Here is a 21,189-nt window from a genome sequence, read left to right as displayed (position 1 = left end):
GTTTTAATTTGATAAGTTGCAGTTTTGTATATTTGACTCTTATTTTGTCATATTTCTTGCTCTTTTTGATGTTGTTAAAACTAATTAGATTTTCAGCTCAGTTAAGTATATTTGCTGTTCATCTGCAGGAATTTAGTATCGTCTCGGGTCCAGTTACAAGCAGTTTCCCCCAGCGTGTGAGAGTTGATACACACGCCAACACAGTATAATTTTGGGGGGTAAATACCAGTAAGTGAATTATGCATCATAAACAACACTGTTTATGAGTTTCTCTCTCCTTGTCTCTCTCTGTAGATAGAGAACCTGCAGGATCAGCTGAGGGATAAAGAGAAACAGCTGGGCGGCCTGAAAGACAGAGTCAAGTCTTTACAGACGGACACCTCCAACACAGACACAGCACTGGGAACACTGGAGGAGGCTCTGGCTGAGAAGGTACATACGCACAAACACATACACACACACACACACGCAAATGCACACACACTTGATGCCGGTCAACCTCAGGTCAATCCCCCGAGCAAGGTTACACTAATAAAACCACTATGAGTAAAACCGCCGACCACCCATGCGATGACCAAATAACTCTGGATAAATGGAAATGAACCAATAATCACATTGGCTGTTTCATTATTAAATCATTCGCAGCCGGTGTTCATAAAAGGTTAGGCTACATCCAACTTGCAGCCACATGGCTCAGAGCGACAGGAACAGAACCAACAACCACAGTCACCATCTGGGTCTAAACAACCAGGTACCACAGCCATAAAACAGCCCTGATCATGAGAATGGAACCCTCAACCGCTGTTTGACGATGTGTTATTCCACAACGAGGACTCGACCTTGAGTCTGGGAAACGAACCAGTGACACTCACACCAGCGGACAACTTCAAAGTGTTTGATGGGGAATATATTTTTGTTCTGTTCAGCGCGATTGTGTTACCAACCTGATCTCTTTCACACGCACACACACTCACAGACAGAGGAAACACAGCTATTAATTGTCTAGCGACTAATATTGAGGGTGTCAGTTAGATGTGTGAGTGTTGGCAGGTGGAGGTGGCTGACAACTAAGTTCACTCAGATGACTTTCACAAGTATTTTTTCCCTCTTTTTCATTGTTGTGCTGCCCGCTTTTCCAACCCTAGTGCCTTTCTTATACGACTCCTTTTCTCTGCCACACACAAATTGTTTCACACCATTTCATTTCAAAGCAGAGCAGAAATAAATTGTGTTGCTTTAAGTGTTTTCACACTCTGTCATGCTTCAGTTTTTTGCACAACATCTTTGTATAACATGCAGTTTTGTCCTTGCATATAGTGATGTATGCTTTGGATTCACAATCACCTTTCTGATCAATCAGTCGTCTGTATCCAAATTTGTAATCAAAAATTTTATCAGTATTACTCTCATAAGCCCAACAGTACATTTACAGTAAAAATATTTGGACTTTAGAATAACAAAACCACAGGCTGGTGAATAGAGATGGAGAGGAGCTGCAGCAGAGCCAAAGTAGCGCACTTTTAAATTAGTTTACTTTATCATATATCTGAAAAATAAGATCCTGATAGCTTGCAAAATGACAGATATTGGGCTTAATAACCAGTTGATGAGTAATTCACTAGTTCAGTCCTGGCCAGTCTCAAAAATAAGGCCCCTCTCTCTCCTCTTCTATATATCATTGTTGATCAAATGTCTTCAGGTTGTGGACAGATGTTTGGTTTTAATAAGCACTTTGAAGTGGTCAGCTTGGCTTCTGACAGGTTATTAAGACAGACAAGTTTTATTAACCAAAAGATAAATCATTTAATAATTAATAATTCAAATAATCATTAGATCTTACCATAACACTCTACACACAATTAAATCTCAATCCTGAAACAACTTTTAAAGAAGTGAGGACTAGGAAAAAAAATATTTTGGCTTTTGTTAAAATGTTGTCGCTCCCAAGGCTGAAAACTTCAGTCAGTCCTCACAAAGATAGAACCACTGTACAAGAAAACACACACACACACACACACACACACACACACACACACACACACACACACACACACACACACACACACACACACACACACACACACACACACAGCACAGCCAGCACGCACACACACTTTGTGCTGCTTTTGTGCGTGTGTGTGAACTTTCTACTTTTGCTTGAACTGGCGATGGTGTTGTTATATAGCTGGAGAACGTCTATAGTGTTTTAGTGGTTGTGAATATTACATCTCGTGCCAGAACACATTACGTGTCTAAAATCACTGCTGGCTGTTAGATCCTGTCAAAGCTGCCATGTACATAAAGTTTAATGCGACTGTTATTAGTATAGAAACTTGATACTGAGTGATTGTGAATAACTGTTGGACACTTTTTGTCTCCATTCTTCTTACTTTTATCCCTCGATCCTCTCCTCTTCCTCCTCCTCCTCCTCCTCCTCTTCTCTGATGCTCAGGAGCGAATCATTGAGCGGTTGAAGGAGCAGCGAGAGAGGGAGGACAGAGAAAAGGGGGAGGAGATTGACTCCAGCAAGAAGGAGCTGAAGGAGTTGAGGGAGAAAGTCTCCCAGCTGCAGGCTGACCTGGCCGACCGTGAGGTAGAAGACACACACGTGAAAACACACTCATCCGTTTATGCGCTATAAGCCGGAAAAACACACTCTCTCTGTGTCCCTGTCGAGGAGACGTGATTGATCTATCACTGCGGAACCTCGTGTCCTCCATAAGTCCTCGTGCTGAAGGACAACAACGATAAACAGGCACATTTCCTTGACAACAATATTCTTCACCCACAAAAACAGCATTTTCAGATGAATTCTTCTCGCTTTGTGATTCATACGAAAAACCACAGCGGAGACAGAGAGGGAGAGAGAGAGGATGACAAAGCATTTTTAAGCACTGTCTTTGCTTTATTCATCCCGCAGTGGTTGGACAGCAGAATAGGAAAGTTGCAATCAACCACAATGGGAAAAACAAAATTCAGCAAGGCAGTTTTAAAGCATCATCCTTCAAAGGTGTTAGCAGGTGCTTGGAAATCATACTTTTTCATAATGATGGAGTCAGTGTAGGCACCAATAGTATTATGCGCGCAGATCCTAGAGTCTCAAGTGAAAATGTGAAATAAACAAATAAACCCACACTGCTAAGCTTCAGTGTTACAACTTTTAGTCTTTATGCCAAAATAAGCTAAGCTAAGCTAACCTGCGCAGACATCAGAGTGGTATTGATTTCCTCATCTGACTATTGGGAAGAGAAAGAGAATATACATATATATATTTCCCACAAATAAAGTATAAAGTATTCCTTCAAAGTGGAAAAAAAATTCACCCTAAAATCAAATGCACGTGTTGATGTATTTGTGTGTGCCTTTTTTAACTTGGACTGTTCAGCTAATCTTAGTGATTGTGGTGTCATAAAACCTGTTACGGTCCCATTATATAATTTGAGAAATACATGGGAACACTCACAGAGAAAACAAGCATTCCTTTCTACACGGCTAAACACAGATGTGGGGTTTGTCCGACAACAGCAGTATATATACGTGCCTAAATATAATCAGAGAGAGAGGCAAGGTTTCTCTGACCGAAGCCCAGTCAAACATGATGATCCCTAGTCTGGAGTTGGTATTGTCAGTCAAGGGTAAAATTACACGTCTGAGTGTCTCTCCTTCTGGTCCCATTGGTTTGTGTTTCACCGGCCTTACCAAAAGAGGAAAAGACCAGAAAAGAAAGGGAGAGAGACTTCACGGATGGTGAGATTGAGCTGGAAGAGTGGGGAAAGAGACAGGTCACGGGAAATGGTTTTGAAGAACAAGGGAGAGAGTCCGTCTCACATATTAAATTGGTATTATTTTTGTAATATTAGCCATTATTTTTATCGGTTATAATAATATTGTGCTCACCAAGTTAACTGATTTAGGAATTAAGCAACATAACCAAAAAAAATGTTAAAAAAGCTATCGTTGCTGGTAGAAAATTACAAAAATAAGTCCCGAGATGTAATAAACTGATAGGAGTTGGGTAAAAATTGATTCTGAGATTGCAATCTAAGAGCAATGTTGTAGCGCAATTTGACCAGCTGGATGGAAAACATAATGAGTGTAAACATGTTTTTAAACAGCAGAGTTTGTCTGGGTACTTCTTGAGTTTTGGTGAGGGTTGAACAGAAATAATGGAGTAAATTAATCTGCTTGTTTTGATTATTGATCATCAGAGTAAAGCATGTATAGAAATAAAAACTGCTGATTTATCAAGATGCATCACAGCCCTCTGAATCAGAATCAGATTGAATCATCAGGTCTCTCTAGAGATTCCCACCCCTCTAGATACACAAGGCACTTCACTCCTAACTGCTTCAATAGAGCAGCTCAGTATCTCGGTCTAAGAAGCTATAGTTTTGACTTCCTTCCTTATCAATTGTCTTTCTTGATCTCTGTCTCCGTTTCAGACGTCAGTGTTGGATCTGAAGGAAAAGGCTTCCTCTCTGGCTTCCTCCGCTCTGAAGAAGGACAACAGGCTGAAGAGTCTGGAGATCAGTCTGGAGCAGAAGAAAGAGGAGTGTGTCAAACTAGATAACCAACTCAAGAAGGTTAGAATCAATCACACTTATTTGAAATGAATCCTCGAGTTTACTTTTAGTTTTGGCTGAAAGAGTGTGAAAATGGGATCAGCTTGAAAGCTTGAAAATGACATGATGTGGGTCACAAATTGTCTAAATTTTACACCTTTCTTACTCTACATTTGAAACCAGAACAGGTGGACCATAAAGACTTGAAATAATTGTTCTGTTTTAAATGTCATTGTCATGATGGATGGACAGCTAATTAAAAACATCAGTTATATGAAACTCAGTAGTGAAAAAACACACACAGTTCATACATAGACTAAAGAGCCCCTCGCCTCTTTCTCCCCTCCCTCATTTTCCCTTAACTGGTTTCCAACAGAGATGTCTGGCTGTTTAACTGTGTGTGTTTGTGTGTGTATGTGTGTGTGCGTGTGTGTGTGTGTTTGCATATCACATATTCTCTTCCATACGACAGCCCATAAAATTGTGTGTGTGTGACGGCTCGCTGACAGCCTTACAGTCATTTTCACAGAGCAGAGAAGACAGCACCTCCACCACACCCCGAGTATGTATGTGGTGTGTGTGTGTGTGTGTGTGTGTGTGTGTGTGTGTGTGTGTGTGTGTCTGTGTCTGTGTGAAAGTGTCAGTGGATCCCTGGTGTTTCTCTCATCAGAGTTTATTCCTTAGTCTCTTTTTGTTACCGTGGATGGAACAAAGACTGAAAACTTGTCTGTGTGATGTTCATGTGACACTGACTATGATGTTTTCCTTTCTTATTTTTCTTTTCTTCTTTCTCTCTCTCTCTCTGTCTGTCTCTCTCTCTCTCTTCTCTCCAACCAGATCTTCTTATAATACCATCAGACACCCAAACATTTCCTCTCCACATAAAGAACTGTAAAAAACTGTTGTGCTCTTCCAAAACTAATAGGGTTTATGTATTGTGTGACCAAGGCGTGTGCACAGACACGCACAGAGTCAATCTGTCCCAAGAGCAACATTTGCTTCTGGGAAACACACACAGCTGTTCTAACCTCTAAGCTGGTCATAACTTCTTTTTTTTCTCCTTTGTCCATTTTACCTCATTTGTTTCTTTCTCATTTTTCGGCACCGTCTGTGTAACTGAGCAGAGCAGCAGAAAAGACGAAGGAAACTGCAACTTCTCTTAATTTGCTTTTTAATTAACTCACCTTTTCATGCTCATGCTAATCCTTACATAAATCAGCATTAATGTGCTGTTGTGTGGTGTGTGTGTGTGTGTGTGTGTGTGTGTGTGTGTGTGTGTGTGTGTGTGTGTGTGTGTGTGTGTGTGTGTGTGTGTGTAAAACCAGCTCAAACCCAAGGCACCATCAGTGAGCCACACTTCAATGCTCACACTTATTACAAACATACTGTTACTGAATAACGCACAAATCTGTAACACAGAAATGCTTAGATTTACAGAACATTAGATTCGACAGAAAATTAAAACAGTGTCATTGTCCGATACTTTGGTTCATAATGAAATACCTGCAAAACTAGTCACATTCCTCTCAGGCTGTCAGCTATATTTTGTGTTTGGTCTTTAGAAAATCAAATGTGAACATGCTAACATGCTAATCTAAGCACACCTGATGAGTTTTTTCTTTTTACACATAACCATCTTGCAATTAGCTGCTAGAAAATTGTTCACAAAGTGTCAGGCTAACTTCAGACCAACATTAGGAAAGCAGACAGTTTGAAAACACGATTTCCATTGAGAAACGTTTTCTTTGGCCTTATTTCAGTTCTTATACTACTGATGCTATAGCATTTACACTAACCTCTTTAGGAGCCAGCATTATTGTTTTCAAACGAATAGATAATTGCTGTACATTACACCTAATTGCGGACTTAGCTGCCTGTAGTTCGTCACAGGATGCCGATTGATTCAAAGTGTGTGTTCAGCCATAAGCGCATATATAGGTAGCCAGGCAAGATGGTTAGCAAATCCAGCTGCCTTGCAAGGTAAAATGTTTCCTGCTTCTTGCAGCTCTTACCAGAAACACAGTAGCACTAAATGTATGGCATGTTTCAAGGACTTTTTGTTTATGTTAGCCAGGCTTGGTGTTGCCCCACTTAATCACATTATGTTTTATCACAACTAATGAGGTCTCATTATGTTAAGGCTTCTGTATTTCAATCATATTATGAAATCTACCTGGTGTGCTGAATCCAGTGGTACGCTCTGGTGCATAAAAACATTCAAATCTTGTATCTGATCCCTAAAATCTGGTCTGTGAATGTCATTTTATCGACCAAAGACAAATTATAGACCACTTATCCTCTAAAACAGTTGCACTTTTATTGAATCCATCCAACCCCTCCTCAACACACTTGTTGTTATTGGCATATAGTTTTTAATTTGACCCCATCACTTCCATCAAATGGTGGTCACCGAATTTTGCTCCGTTTATTTATAATAATTATTTCCTCTTCCAGGCTCAGAGTGCAGCCGCAGATTCCCAGGCCAACACTGAACTTTCCGAACGCATCTCCTGCCTGGAGCAGGAAGTGGCCCAGCACAAAGAGGAGGCTGGAAAGGCCCAGTCCGAGGTGGAACGACTCCTGGAGATCCTGAGGGAGATGGAGAATGAGAAGAACGACAAGGAGAAAAAGATCCACGAACTGGAGAGGTGAGAGATGAGTGATCATTAGCGCATTTTTCACTTTCCTCCATTAATCTGAACAAGTAGAAAACAACCAAGACTTTATTCAACCTGTTAAATAGGTCATTTAATTTTAGATTGGACTTTCTATTCAGTTTCAAGCTACATACTGTTTCAGTCTATGGTTATCTTCCCTGCTTTACTAATCCATTAGTTTCCCCTTGTTCTCACCCCTTCCTTCTCTCTTCCCCCTTCCTCCTTCCATTTCGGCTTTCATTTCTTCCATCATGTTTACCTTATCCACATGTGTGTATGCTTAAATATGTATGCGTTCGCGTGATTCGGCACCTGTGTGAGTGCGTTTTCGTTTCTTTGTGTGTGCGCGGGCCCATCACACCTCAGAAACCCCTCTGCCTCTCATCTTTGGCATTCTCAGCAGTCGCGAAAACAGGCCCCTCCCTCGGCTGCTGCTCAGCAGCCAGTGGGGGGGATGATGTGGGACTACCTGGGCACGTGAGTGGCTGGTGGCCCTGTCAGTCCGATGCACGACAAAACTCAATTTGCTTGTTGGAGGACGAGATGTAAAGCACTATGAAAGCAACCAGTCCCATGTGGAAAAGATGTGGGATTGAATGTTTACTCTGTGCTTAAAAAATGAATTTGATAGACAGTTTCACCGAAAATACCTCAGTTGTTTCTTATTTGAAATTGATCCTCTAACCACCACAGGACCACAAGTTTAGATCTGAGATGAAATAACGTGTAGCAGATCCATAAGCTACAACTAGATGGATCAGCGAAAATCTAAACATTTTAGTGTTTGTGTCCTCTTTAATCTGACAATTTTAATCCTTTTCTTCAACTATTAAAATATGTATCTTTGAATTCATATAAAGCAAGCAAGTTGGATATGTGACGTTACGCTTAGCAAAGTTAGAACCAATATATATATATATCTGTTTTCTGACATTTTATAGAAAACGCGATTCAATAGATTATTTAGCAATTGTAGTGTATCACATTAAAGGACAATAGAGGAAACTGTGAATGGATTTCTCATGGTTTGCAGGCCTTCTCCACATGGGACTGAGCTGAGTATGTTCACTAATAATCACCACAAAAGAGTTGCAGCATTTCTGGAATGTTCACCAAACGTCTGTGGTACTGCTTATTTGGACTGTCCGCCAACATCTCTGAAGTGTTGTTGACGGCACCAGCTGTACTCTCACACATCTGCGCATCAGCAGAAGTTTTTGTCATCTGTTACATTGCGGTGTGACAACAAGCGAAAACTGCTCCCAAAAGTTTGTAAAATGAGGGCACAGCTTGGCACCAGAGTCTCTGCTGTGTAGCCTGAAACTCTTTGAGCCTCTGTTCCTGTCAATGATGCAACTCTTTCATTTAGTGGCTCTGTTTTCACGCTTCACTTTTGTTTTACTTTCAGCAGAGGATGCCTGACTCGCAGACTTTAACACACACTTTTTTTTCATTAGGAGTCTGGACAGTTCAATCTGTTTTTTTTGTCTGTTTTTTTTATGCTAATAGGAATGGTTTGTCTGTTTTCTAACTACTTTTCTACCTGTATCTAACCTCTCTCACTAATGTCTGCCTGTGTACTCTATATCTACCTCCTAAACTAGTTGTGATCTTAATCAGTGTTTTCTTTATGTGTGTATCTAATTACCTGTCAGCCTGCATGCCTGCCTGCCTGCTTCTGTGTTTACCTGTCTCCCTGAAAACATGTTTCATTCTGGTTGTCTGTTTTTTTACCCCCGTGTGTCGGTTAATGTGTATTTCTGTATGACGCCAGTTAAATAATAAGGTTAAATCACTAATTTTTGAGCTGGATCTGGAATATATTTTAGTAAGAGTAGTGTGAGTAAAGTTTGTCTTCGGGGTTAGACAGATCAGAGCCGTCTGTGGTTGTGAAAACTGGTGTGTCTGTCTGTCTCTGCGCCTCTCGATGCCTTTGATTTCTGAACTATCGTATGCTTTCTGTCTGCTCCCTCTCTGCTCCCTCTCTCTTTAATCTTCTCCTCCAGTTTCTTCCTTGGACATGATCTCTACCCACTCCAACTCTTCACTCCACTCTCTCTCTCTGTCTGTGCGTTCAGTAGTTTGACTGTAAGATTAATGGTTGTTAATGATTTTAGGGAGATTCAGTGTTTCCTCACTGTGTCTCCGTCTGGCCAGTAGAAATGCTCGCCTATTAATAATTCAGCACCTGCTGACTTCAAACTGGTGGGTTTTTAAAATGTACATGTGTGTGTTATTTAGTTTGCCAGTAGCCACAGATGCAGATTTACAGCAGGACTAGCTTTGTGGATAACATGTAATGTAAGATGGTTGGGCTCTTAAGCTCTTACAATCGAGATATGTTTCATTCTCCCCTGTGGATTACAATAAAATAATGGCTGCTCTTTAACTGATATTTAATATCTTAACTTTGCGGGCTGCCTTTAAGAAACTGGAAAGCCATTAAATCCAGGCTTATACCATATCTGTGAGAACAGTATCTTGTTATAGTAAAATTAAGATTAAGTAGATTTTTATGGGGTAATGTAACTTCCACTTTTTACACACTGGCACACGCACAGTCATTACCGTGAAGTAAGTGGTTTGTAGAGGACGTATTATACTTTTTACTTCCCCACATTTAGTGGTTTCATTTAGCTGTTAGATGTCTGACGAGGGAATCCATCCCTGGCTAACCAAAGGCTGTGGTTTAGAGTTGTCATGGTGAAACAGTCATAAAAAGAGCCAAAATGACTAAAGGGCTGCTAGCTAAGCTACACCGTCCGTAGTTGTTGTTGCTACGCCTTTTCAAGCTCAAACATAAGGCAGCTAACAATGACAACTGTGGCAGATTTACCACTTAAAGGTCCCAGTCATTTTTTAAACAATAGGGTGATGCAGGGATGATGGCCAACCTGGAGGTTAGCATCACCTTGCCCCCCTCTGCAAAAGTTTTCTGAGTTGGATTTTGGATTATTATTGAAAATTAGCTCTGTGGCAAACGCAAGTTAATGATAATTACACATTTTGTTTGGCAAGATAATCTTCACAGATGAATACCAGTTTTGTGTGTAAATTAAATCACTAGAAGTGAAAAGCTGTGAATAGGTAAGTGAATGTTTGTCTATAAACAGGCTACAATGTGGTCGCACGACTTTAACGTCAGCAATGCTAAGCATCTTACAAATACTTTTGTAAGTGGTCTGAGTAGGTGAGTCTCCATTTTTGGCCAAATAACGTTTCATATCCCTGACAACTTCTGCAGCCTCATTTAGCCACTTGGTAGCAACCACCTTTTACCTGAGATGGCGAGGCTTTATAATTCAAATGTGAGGTATTTACTGGCTTATCTTGCATCTTGGAACCAAATGTGAAAATCCCTTAAGCTTGTGTTATGTTGAAGTTTATGCTGCAAAGCACATTGTTTAAAAGCCCGGCAGTACATGTCCTACTCTTTGGCTCTTGTTTCTTCGGTCTTGGTTGGTACTCGTCCCTCAAAGTTACTAAATAGCTGTTTTTTTTAACCCAGCTGCTCTTTTATTGGCTCCTCAAAGAGGTTTGCAGCTGTAAAAATATTAATCATGTTGCTTTGGAAAAGCCAGGGATTGATAAATGTTCCCTGTAATGTCAGCAACTAGCTTTTTTTTTGAGTCAGCAAGCACTCGCCCTGTAACATAAAGTGCACTAATGCTTACTCTGTCCCATGGCTACCTAACCCAGCTGTGATTTATAAGACGTATAAGCCTCGAGCTAACAGGTACGTCAGAGGAGGATACAATGCGCTCCTGGCCAACTCTTAGCTTGGAACCGCTGCTAACCCTGAGCTACGAGTGAGCAGTGGGGACACTACTAATGAAAAGATCAGATGTGGGTTAAACAAGGGTAAAAATCAACCCTCCCTCTTTCCTCTCTTGTTTAAATCCAGCTGTAATGGCACCAGGTTATTTATTTCAGTAACTAGGATGGTAATTGGAGCAGACTGAGTGACTTCACACTGAGGGGAAATGGAGCTGAAAATCTGCCCTGATGGCCAAAATAAAGGATTTGGACAGAAGAGTGGAAAACAGAGAGAGAGAAAGAGAGAGAGAGAGAGGGAAGGAAAGGAAAGAGGAAAAGGGAAAGGAAGGTGTGGTAGTGGAGGGAGAAAAAACAGCGAGACAGAAGTGAAGTAACGGGTGGAGACCAAGAGAGAGAGAAAGAAAAGAAGAACAGACAACATGGTTGGGAGAGGGAAGCATTAAAATAAAAAAAAAAGACTGGAAAAGGAAGAAACAGAAAGAAAAATGAAGGAGGTTTCGAGAGATGTAGAGTATAAAACTGAGTAATGGGAAATTAGAGAAGTTTATTGCGTGTTATATTGTTCTGTAATGGACAATTTGTCTCTGGCACGCCGTCATTAGTGTGCGTTCCCAGGCATAAGCTCACCCTTGAGTTTCGGGCTCTGCCAGTTCAGCCAAACATATGAGGAGCGATTGTGTGGAATACATTTTGGGGTCAACCAATTTAGGAAGTGGATTTTCTTCAAATTTCGTATCTTAATAATTACATGCCATATGCATTTTGGCTGAGACTCCCTCACAAATCCGCGGGCTGCGGACTTCTCAAGTGGGCCCAGCGGGAAGCGAAACAAGTCGTCCGCAGTATCAAAACCGCTGAAGGAGAAATAATTCATAGTGAGCACGCTCCCAGCTCATACTTTGATTGGCTAATTGCTCGTTTCTACAGTTTGTGATTGCAGTTTCGTTCGTCCGTCTGTGTCTGTGTGTGCTCTTAAATGTTTGTAGAGGTCATGTGAGGTGAGCGGGCCTCTCATTAGCCTTAATACTGCATTTGACCTGTCGATGTGACTGTCTGTCTGTCTGTCTGTTGGTCTGTCTGCCCAGCTGTTTGCCTGGTCATGCCTGTCTCTGTATGCCGCCCGCTGTATCTCTATGGTTAATGATGTCTCTCTGGCTGTCTTTTTGTCAGTTCCTCTGTCTCTCATCTCTTACCTCTTTGAATCGTGATCAAGCTAACCTAGCACTCAACTCCTGTCTTCCCTCTCACCTTTCCCTCTCCTTCTCTGTCTCTTTTCCCTTTTCTTTTATCTTTACAATGCAACGCTGTCTCCTGCTCTACCCAGTTTTGCCTCAAGGTTAGTACTGCACGCCTATTTTTCTTCTTCCGTCACTGTCTCTCTCTCTCTCTCGCTCTCTCTCATTGCGCTCTCCTTCATTGTCATACCTCTTGTCCTTGCATCAAGACACTCTCTCATCTTCCTCACTCTGTCATAAACTCTGTTTTTAATCATTCTCATCATGTCTGTCTGTGGGTCTTTGAAGGAGACACCTTGACTTTCCCTCTGCTCTCTTCCTCTGCCACATCACTGCCTCTTTGAAGAGGAAACGTTATTGTTTATTTCCTGCACCCTCCATTGCGGCGCTCTGCTAATCTTGTCACGTTACCAGCGCTTAGTTCAGATTTAAAGCTACTGCAGCGCACAAGACGAATTGTCGAAGGAGTGTATCACCATCATTAACTCGGACAGCTGTGAACCTTTGCTCAGACTTCTGGTGGGTTTCTGTGTGGCCTTGTGGCTCTCACAGAGAAATCACTCCACATTTGTTTCCTGTCACTGCTACAGTTCAGACGCTATTTGAAATGTTGAAACAACGATTTCGGCAACCCAAGATTTGCCATGAACATTGCAAATAGACTGTTAAACTGCTACTTTGCTGGAGCCAGAAGATGGCAAGCTTAGCTTAGCATAAAGACTGTAAACAGCAGGTACAGCCAGCCTGGCTCCGTCCAGACTAACAAGCTCTGATCCATTGTCGTCATCTTGAGTTAGGCAATCAGTGGAGACTCCTGAAAGTGCCTGTAAAAGCTCAATTTATGTTTTTTACTCTTATTTTTTTATATAGATTTAAAAAAAAACAGGTATAAAGTATAAATTAGTGAGCTTTCCTAAAGAGTTTATGGTCTAAATTTCTCGTTTAAGGTCTTTTTCAATACAGCATGATGTTCATTTTCTAAATCATGAACCAATTTTGAGTAGAACAGACAATAAAGCGGAGTATGCTTTAGGGCATGATCACCTTGTGTTTGTCAGTTTGCTAACATGCTGATTGGAACTGACTCATAGCACCATAATTCCAAATTTGAGGCCTCAAAATCCCACAAATTGATGGGTAATGTCACAGTTGCTCCATCCACTACTGTACGGTATATTTTTTGGACAGAGCCAGGCAAGCTGTGCTTCCCCTATTTCCAGTCCTAATGATAAGCAAACTGACTGCTGGCTGTACCCTCTTATATAACGGACAGATATCATCAAAACTTTTTTCTATGTGGAGTATGGCAGCCTAAAGAACTGCCCATGTTTGAGGATTAAAAAAAACATATTTTTTGTCTTCTTTTCTGACTTTAAATATTCGTATCTACACTCAGGAGGTGGCTCTCTAATGAGATTTCAGCATGCGGAACCTAAAGTCTGATTTTGGTCATCTCAAACAGACAAATCAAAGTCATATTGAAATTTCTCTGACCTAAACATTGCCATCGACCACATAATAACCACTTCTGCCGTCTGTTTCCTGCATAAATCTGGTGGTCTGAGTGTTTTGTGCGCTCTGCTCTGCTGTAAAGGTCTCCGCGGTGCCAGCTCCTTCTTTGCTCTTTTGCTCTGTTTCAACTTCCAGAGCCACTGTTCCCCCTGCCGTCTTGTCAGCTTTCTCATTGCTGTTGTTCTGGTGTTGTGTGATTCAACTCTAGAGGGGGGAAAAAAAAGAAAAGAAAAGAAAAAGTTAGCGTTGCCTTGCCGTCTGGTAGACGACAGAACTCTTCTTTTTCTTCTTCTGTCCTTTCTTGTGTTTTTTTTTTTTCTTTCTCGTTTTTTTTTTTTTTTTTTTTCTGGCTGTTTTGATCTTGGGCTAAGGAACTCCTCATCCACTGCCAAATGTTTGACAGCAAGGGTTTCTGTAGCTTTAAAAGGAATTGCATTGTTTCTTTGTGTGTGTATGTGTGTGATCCCTTTGAGGTCCCGCATGACTCTGAGCATTGAGGTGGCGCAGGGATTTGTCAGCTAATGGGTGACAACAGGCACACACATGCACACACACACACACACACACACACAAGCACAGACCTTGCGCATTGTTTTTTTTTTTTTTGTCTCCCACACAAACACACACATGCAAGAAGGACTTTGCCAGCTAATAGGTGACAACACTACAGTGAGGATGACTGCAGAGAGTTATCTAATTAAAACACCTGCACACACATAAATACACAGTATTTGCAGTTCTGAGGGAAAATAAAAACACGTTTTTGTTTACAATTCTGTGCTCAGAAAACAGGCACATCTACAATACAGCTTGCCGTGGCTGCTCACTGTAAAGAAGGCGTTCTTATCCTATCATATTAAGCTTTGTAGAGTTACACAAACACTCTTTCTCCTTTACATTTTTTCTTTTCTTCTAGCCTTATTAAAACCCAACATTTAGACAGGTATTAAATCAGTAACCCTTTACTGTGCTGCGAACCATGTTTGAGGAGGGCAATTAAAAACCTAAATAACCAAAAAGGGTTGTTAATAAACCAAACAGTAGGAAGTATAACGGGTTATGTTTAACGTGTTGAATAAGTGATATAATATATACGAATATTCTCAAACAGGGCTGCAACCATCAACTGTTTTCCTTCTTGATTAGTCTGTCGATTATTTTTATTAATTAATCAGTTAGTTGTTTGGTTTATAAAATGTCAGAAAATTGTGAAAAATGTTGATCAGTCTTTCACAAAGCTCAAGATGAAATCCCAGCAGCTCTATTCACCATTAAGATAAATCCCAAGTAGGCTTATTTGGAGTTTGGATGCAGTGGTGCTGTATAAAAAGTGCTGTTGACACTTGAACTGCAACAATCGTTGATGGGTCAATCAGCAGAAAATTCATTTTGAAAAATGATTATGATTGTTTGTCATTAGTTCAGGCAAAACTGCTGGATACATTCCCTGTTTATAGCTGCCAAATTGTGAGACTTTGGTGCTTCTCTTGTAATATGTGGAAATTAACTGAATATTTTTTGGTTTTGGACCTCAGGTCAAACAAAACAAGCTATCTGATCTGACAGTTAATGACACAGTTGTCAACAGATAAGTCAGTAATGGAAAATGAATCATTCGTTGTAGCCTGTAAACCCGTAGAACCCACCCAACGCTTGGTTTTTGGGGAGATTTGCTGATAACGGTTTCAGGGACTGATCATAAATTCCCAGACGCATTTTTTTCTGTATCATAATGGCGAAAAACAGAAGATTAAGGTTAACTGAATGCTACTATATTTGACTGCCCATCCATATTTCATACATTCTGTAAGTATTCAGACATAATTAACTTCTTGTGCTGTTGACTCATCGACAGTCTAATCTAAAGTTCAGATCAAAAGATGAATATTATGGGGCTAAAGAACAGAGTGTCAGCGTTTCATTCAGAGACAGTGTTGTTCTCCATGTTAAACAAAGACACTGCCAAGATCAACTCCAGCTCTCTGTCACATGCTTACACTATTACTATTATCCAAACACTTTGCCTTGAATTGTATGGTTAGCTCTGAAATATGAATATATGATGTGCATGTGATTTATTTTCATAAGGACAGAGGCTATTAAAAAAGACATTTAATTCTGCCTGCTGTTGTATCACTGTATTTTTTTTCCAGCTAGTTTCCAGTAAACCACTCCACGGAAGTTTGAACACACACACACGCACACACACACGCTTCTTAGCTGCCTTTCCTCTTTATGTACCTTACAAATTAGCTTCTCCGCTGAGGGATTTTTCTTTAGTCATTCCACAAACAACACCTTGAGTGTTTCTTTCTTTATTCCTCCCTAAATGTTCTACTTGTACTGTAAGTTTTTCTTCCACTACAGTGCTTTTGATCATGTTTTTTATTTCTTGTTTTACAGTTGATCTGGGCTTGGTAAACCAAACCGATATTTCCTGTATTTTCAAAGGAAATACTGAATTCCGAATGGTTAAAAGGAAATCCTTGATGTTAATGTTGGGTGAACTATGTGCAGTAAACATACATGAGGCCCCCGAGCATTTCTAATCAAATATTTATACAGGACTCCAAATGTAATATTAATATTACCTTAATGTGGCTCCCTGAATATCAGCAGCATGTTAATGAGGGAGGGCAAAAATCTTTAGTTTGGAGGCTTTACTGAAGTTTATGAGAGTGTTTATATGTTTGTGTGTTTTATGTTTTTTAACAGCTAGTTGCCAGCAGTATTCGGGCTAATCTATGTTTGTACATTTGTGTGTATGTATGTGGGTCTATTTATAGCATATATGATCGCGTTAATGGTTCATACATGAGGGTATTTTTGAGATTTTGCGAGGTTTGAGAAGTTCAAAGTGATATCAACAAGTATGTAAGCGTGTGTTTACGTTCGCATGTGTTTACTGTATTTGCCACCGTGTTTGCATGTGTGTATTTCTGTGCAAACGATGGACACATGTTGTTATGTTACGTGCAGTTGCATGCATAAGTGTGTGTGTGGTCCAATCGAGAGACTCTAATACAAAGCTGGTGGTGTTTGGAGCAGTTGACAGCACCGGCTATAAATGTATGTCGCCCTACTATCGGCACCGTTTTTTGGAAAATTTGCTCCTTCATGTGGACTTCTCACCATGTGTCGATGAGTGTATGATTGTGTGTGCGCAGACGTGGTTTCACTGCACATTTGTATGTGGTGTTTACAGCGCTGTGGGTGAAGAGAACTCTCCTGTGATTACGCCTCTTCCTGTGGTTTCGCAGCAGTTGTTGAAAGCGATTTCAGAGGGAGAGTGAAGGAAGTATTTTACATATTAAAACAGCTTCAAATGGCACTTTGCCTCCACCGAGCAGAGCCATCGAGTTCACCGAGCTACTTCTGCTCCTTGAAGCCACGGGTGTAATGAAAGTGTTTAATTAAATATGTGCAGATCCACAACTGCAATTTTTAAAAAAATGGAATTCACAACACATGAAGGGTGTGTTATTCGGGGTAGAGAGGATGTTGTTGACACATGATGTGTGCTATACATTTAGAGCTGTAAAAAACCTTTATGTCACAGTTTAGAACAACCAGTGATGGAAAGTAACTAACTACACTTTACTCATATACTGTATTTAAGTGCAGTTTTGAGGTACTGTACCTGAGTATTTCCATTTTCTCCTGCTTTATACTTCCACTCGTTCCACACTCCTTGTACTTTTTAGATAGATTATTACTAGATATAGAAATTTAGTTACTACTTAATTTGCAAATTCGTATTGTTCGATGTTGATAGAGTGTTACTCATGCAAGTAACCAATTGTATTGTTGTGGGCAGTATTTTGACTGGTGACTAAAGACAGAAAAGGAATGCTACATTAGAGCCAAAGTATAGCATTTTTAGATGATTTTATTTTATCCAAAGTCAGACAACAAACTAGTTGGCGGTTAAATAAAACATCCCAAAGTTTTTAAAGATATCCAGTATAAAAAGCTCAGGATGGGGGAATATGCATATGACATGTTGATTATGTCCGTAATTATGTCGCAAAAAAATATTTGAATAGCTATGGTACAGAACTGCAACAAGCACACACAAAACTGATATAGTATCTCAAACTTGTACAGAAATTTGGTTTTCCTAAATTTAAAGTAGCAACAGAGAACTTTTTCCTCTAGCGTTTCCAAGTGGCAATTTTGTCGGCGTTCCTGTTGCAAAGACGACTGGCTTGTTTATGTTTTCCTCAGTGTAACAAATAACAACACCAGAGGACAAAATGTGAGTTTATTCACTCATTTAGTTAATGGCTCACCCTTTACCCAGGTGACTGCGTGCCTGGTGGCAGACAAAATTGCATAGTGATGGTGTGGTTTATAGTAAGGCAGATGGTTTGATTATTCCTTATCCATTACATTGTGCAATCATCATTTACCTCATAATATGTTAAAGCAGAAAACGTGTCTATTGCCAGTTTAATGCAACTTGCAGAAAAAAATGGTAATAATCATTTGTCGTAATGCATATTAAAAATGTTTTAGATGAACTCTTACCAAAGTGGGAAACATTCAGCTTTATGCAAAAGTGAAGTTCCTTTGTATTTTAAACCCATATAAAAGGATAAGACGTATACAGAAGCACACACCGTCGGCACATCAGTGATTTCCTGTGTGCAGACGTTGCCTTATTAACTGACAGCTGTTAACATCAGCAGCTAATAAAATGATGCATGATTGAATTATAAATTCGAATTTTATGGCGATTATAAATTGTAATTGAGAAGATGGAAAACACATTTTATAAAAAAAAAAGTTTGTGATTGTTTGAAGGAGTCAGAGGGAGAGTGAAGCACAGGAGATGGAAGTGACAAAAGAGGGAGTGGAACGAATCGAGGGAGGAAAGGAGAGAGGAAATGGTCCATGGTCCGATGAAAACACCTCATCCAAAGGAAAGAGTAATGTTGCATTTGGAGAGGAAGTGAGTACGGAGAGGACAGAAAGGAGCAGCGCATTTGCCCTTGTGCATTGGTCTAATGCAGTGTGAGTGCAATGCAACATGCACAAAACAAAGGGGACAAATTGGTGGAGGTAGAGAGAAAGAAGAGAGAGAGTGTTGGTTTTGTTGAGCAAGAAAATTCTAATGAGATGAGACAGGAGGAAGAGATGAAGGAGGAACACGCTGTAGTTACCCGTGCAAAGGATGTACGTGCTAAAAACTGACACATGCAAACAAGGTTTGACACAGCAAGTGTTTAACATTAGCACAAGAGGGAAGAGAAGGAAGTGTGAGTAGGAATTGAGTGTTGAGTCAATAGGAAACACTGAAAACGAAAAGTCTATTCCACACACACTCACATACGTACAGTAAATGTAGCATGAAGGGGGGAAACCTCAGAGAGCTAACCAGATGGTTGGAGCTTCCTGGATATCCTCCAATAGGAACATTCCTGCCTGTTTATGACCTGTGACACACTCACACTGGGCGTAGGGGTGCAGAATTGATCCCAAATATTCAAATGATCCCACATTCAGGGTGTAAACTGAAATCATGTCTGAACAAAGGAAACAAAAAACCCCTCACCATTATGCATGTGAGTCCACACTTACTTCATCTGCTTTCCTGTTTAACATTTGATCCCAATTTGGATGTGATCATGATGCAGTATGTAGGCTTTTACAATGCACAGAAAACCCTCACGTACGTGCGCACGCAGCTCAGACCGCTGATTATTATTCTGCAAGCTTTGAACAACCAGGTGCTGCAGCAGAGAAAGTTTTGGCCCAGCCATCGCATTTCAAGTTCTCTTCCAGCTTCCCAAATTTCTCCGGATGGTTTGGAATTGGGCCCCCTGGACCTTTTAGCAAACACATAGAGGATTTTATGTTACCATCTTCTGCCAATATAATTTCTCAACTTTTCTGGCTGTGATACTGATGTTAAAGCCATTTGATGGATTGCTCACATTACTTTAGGTTAGTTTAGCAGGTAGTTTATGACTCGCATGGACAGGAGAGATGAAAGAAAGAAGGTGTCATAAAATATTTAGACAGTAGAATATGTAAATCACTCAAGATATAAACAAATAAATCAGGCTCTTATGAATTCAGACAGGAATTGCACTCGAAGGAGCGAAGCAGTGAAAATAAAACAAGATTTTGTGGTGCAAAGACAAAGGTCATGTGATGATTGGAACCTGTTTACACCTTTGGAAACAAAATACGCAGTGTACAACTTGTAAAAGTGATTTCCCAGGAGAGCCACGCTTTGCTTTGAGACTGAGTTCAGTGCAGATTTCCCATCACTGGAGTTCAGCTCTTTTACTGGCAGCTGAGGCAGCGGAAGAAAATAGATTTATCTTCGAGCCTGTAAAAAGTTACGCTAAAAGCAACGCACATGCACAAACATTTGCACAGCGCAGGCAGACGTACTGTACACATATTTAAAAAACCGCTAAAGCACAAAAAGACTCAAACAGATCGAGAATGACTTTTATTGAGTTTGATCAATTTCTGAAGCGTTAGTCAGCGGTTTAGTTTTGTCTCCGTTGGATGTGCGCCTACACGTGTTCGCCTCCACATCCATCCTCTGTGTTTGACTTACCTTTCATCTGTGTCATGATTCAGTAGACGCTGTTAAACCTCGCTGGCATTAGCGTGGGTTAGTCCACATGTGTGCGTGTGTGTATGAGAGGTATGAAAGGTCCTGATCAAGTCAAGCTGGTGTGATAGCTGATAGGTCTGTGACAGAGCCACAATGGCTTCCAGACAGCTTAAACAAGGATTAAACCCTAAACCAATCCCGCTGCTCCCATGAGGAACCTCTCTCCCTCTCTTTCCCCCATTCTGCTCTCCCTCTCTCTCTCGCTCTTTTCTTCGTTCCCCAGATGATGATTTAGTCTCCACTTCCCGACATCCAGTAATCCCTCCGTGAACGGAGCTTCCCACTATGGAGAAATCTCAGATGTCATCTAGTCATTAATTCGTAGCTTTTTATTGAATTCCTTGACTGATCTTTACATTATATTGGCCCAGAGGGATTTCATTGTACAGCACGGAATAGTTGATCAGATTGTCTTGCAGTATCATCTTAATGGCAATAACAGACAGTCGGAATATGTTAGGTGGGAGATGATTTGACTCTGTAGATTAAATATCATCTGCACTTGTGTGACCTGCCAGGAACTGTGAACACAGGCGTCGTTTGGGAGTCGCCGCTGAGTGTCCGTGCATACACGTGTGGTCGATGATGATGTTTTAATACTGTTAAAGCATAAATTCAGTACTTATTAAGGCTTCTCTGCTTTGTTATAAACAGCTTCTTGATTTGATTTCAAATCTGAAAGAACGCGATCCTGTTAAGGATGAGGCATGTCTTCTCTAATTTAAGGTTTGCATTTGGATTGTGTTGGATATAATAGCGCCTTTTTCAATTTAGAGTACTGAGACAGCTTTCAAAAGCTTTCTTTTTCT

The 21,189-nt window shown here is 40.5% G+C and overlaps 1 protein-coding gene across 6 annotated transcripts in view; it reads left to right on the top strand.

The window, feature by feature from the left end:
- LOC119032634 (ELKS/Rab6-interacting/CAST family member 1-like) overlaps window positions 1-21,189 on the top strand; it is a 124,931-nt gene that overhangs the window by 38,726 nt on the left and 65,016 nt on the right. For 4 of the 6 annotated variants that reach the window (XM_037122051.1, XM_037122049.1, XM_037122054.1 and 1 more), the window contains 5 exons: window positions 295-432; window positions 2,453-2,593; window positions 4,443-4,583; window positions 7,017-7,210; window positions 12,321-12,332. In XM_037122051.1, coding sequence (XP_036977946.1) covers window positions 295-432; window positions 2,453-2,593; window positions 4,443-4,583; window positions 7,017-7,210; window positions 12,321-12,332 — 626 coding nt within the window. The remainder of the gene's footprint in view (window positions 1-294; window positions 433-2,452; window positions 2,594-4,442; window positions 4,584-7,016; window positions 7,211-12,320; window positions 12,333-21,189) is intronic. The other 2 variants (XM_037122052.1, XM_037122050.1) reach the window with 1 other exon arrangement.

Source organism: Acanthopagrus latus, chromosome 14, assembly GCF_904848185.1.
Source record: "Acanthopagrus latus isolate v.2019 chromosome 14, fAcaLat1.1, whole genome shotgun sequence".
Lineage (NCBI taxonomy): Eukaryota > Metazoa > Chordata > Actinopteri > Spariformes > Sparidae > Acanthopagrus > Acanthopagrus latus.
This window is presented reverse-complemented; position numbering and strand designations above follow the sequence as displayed.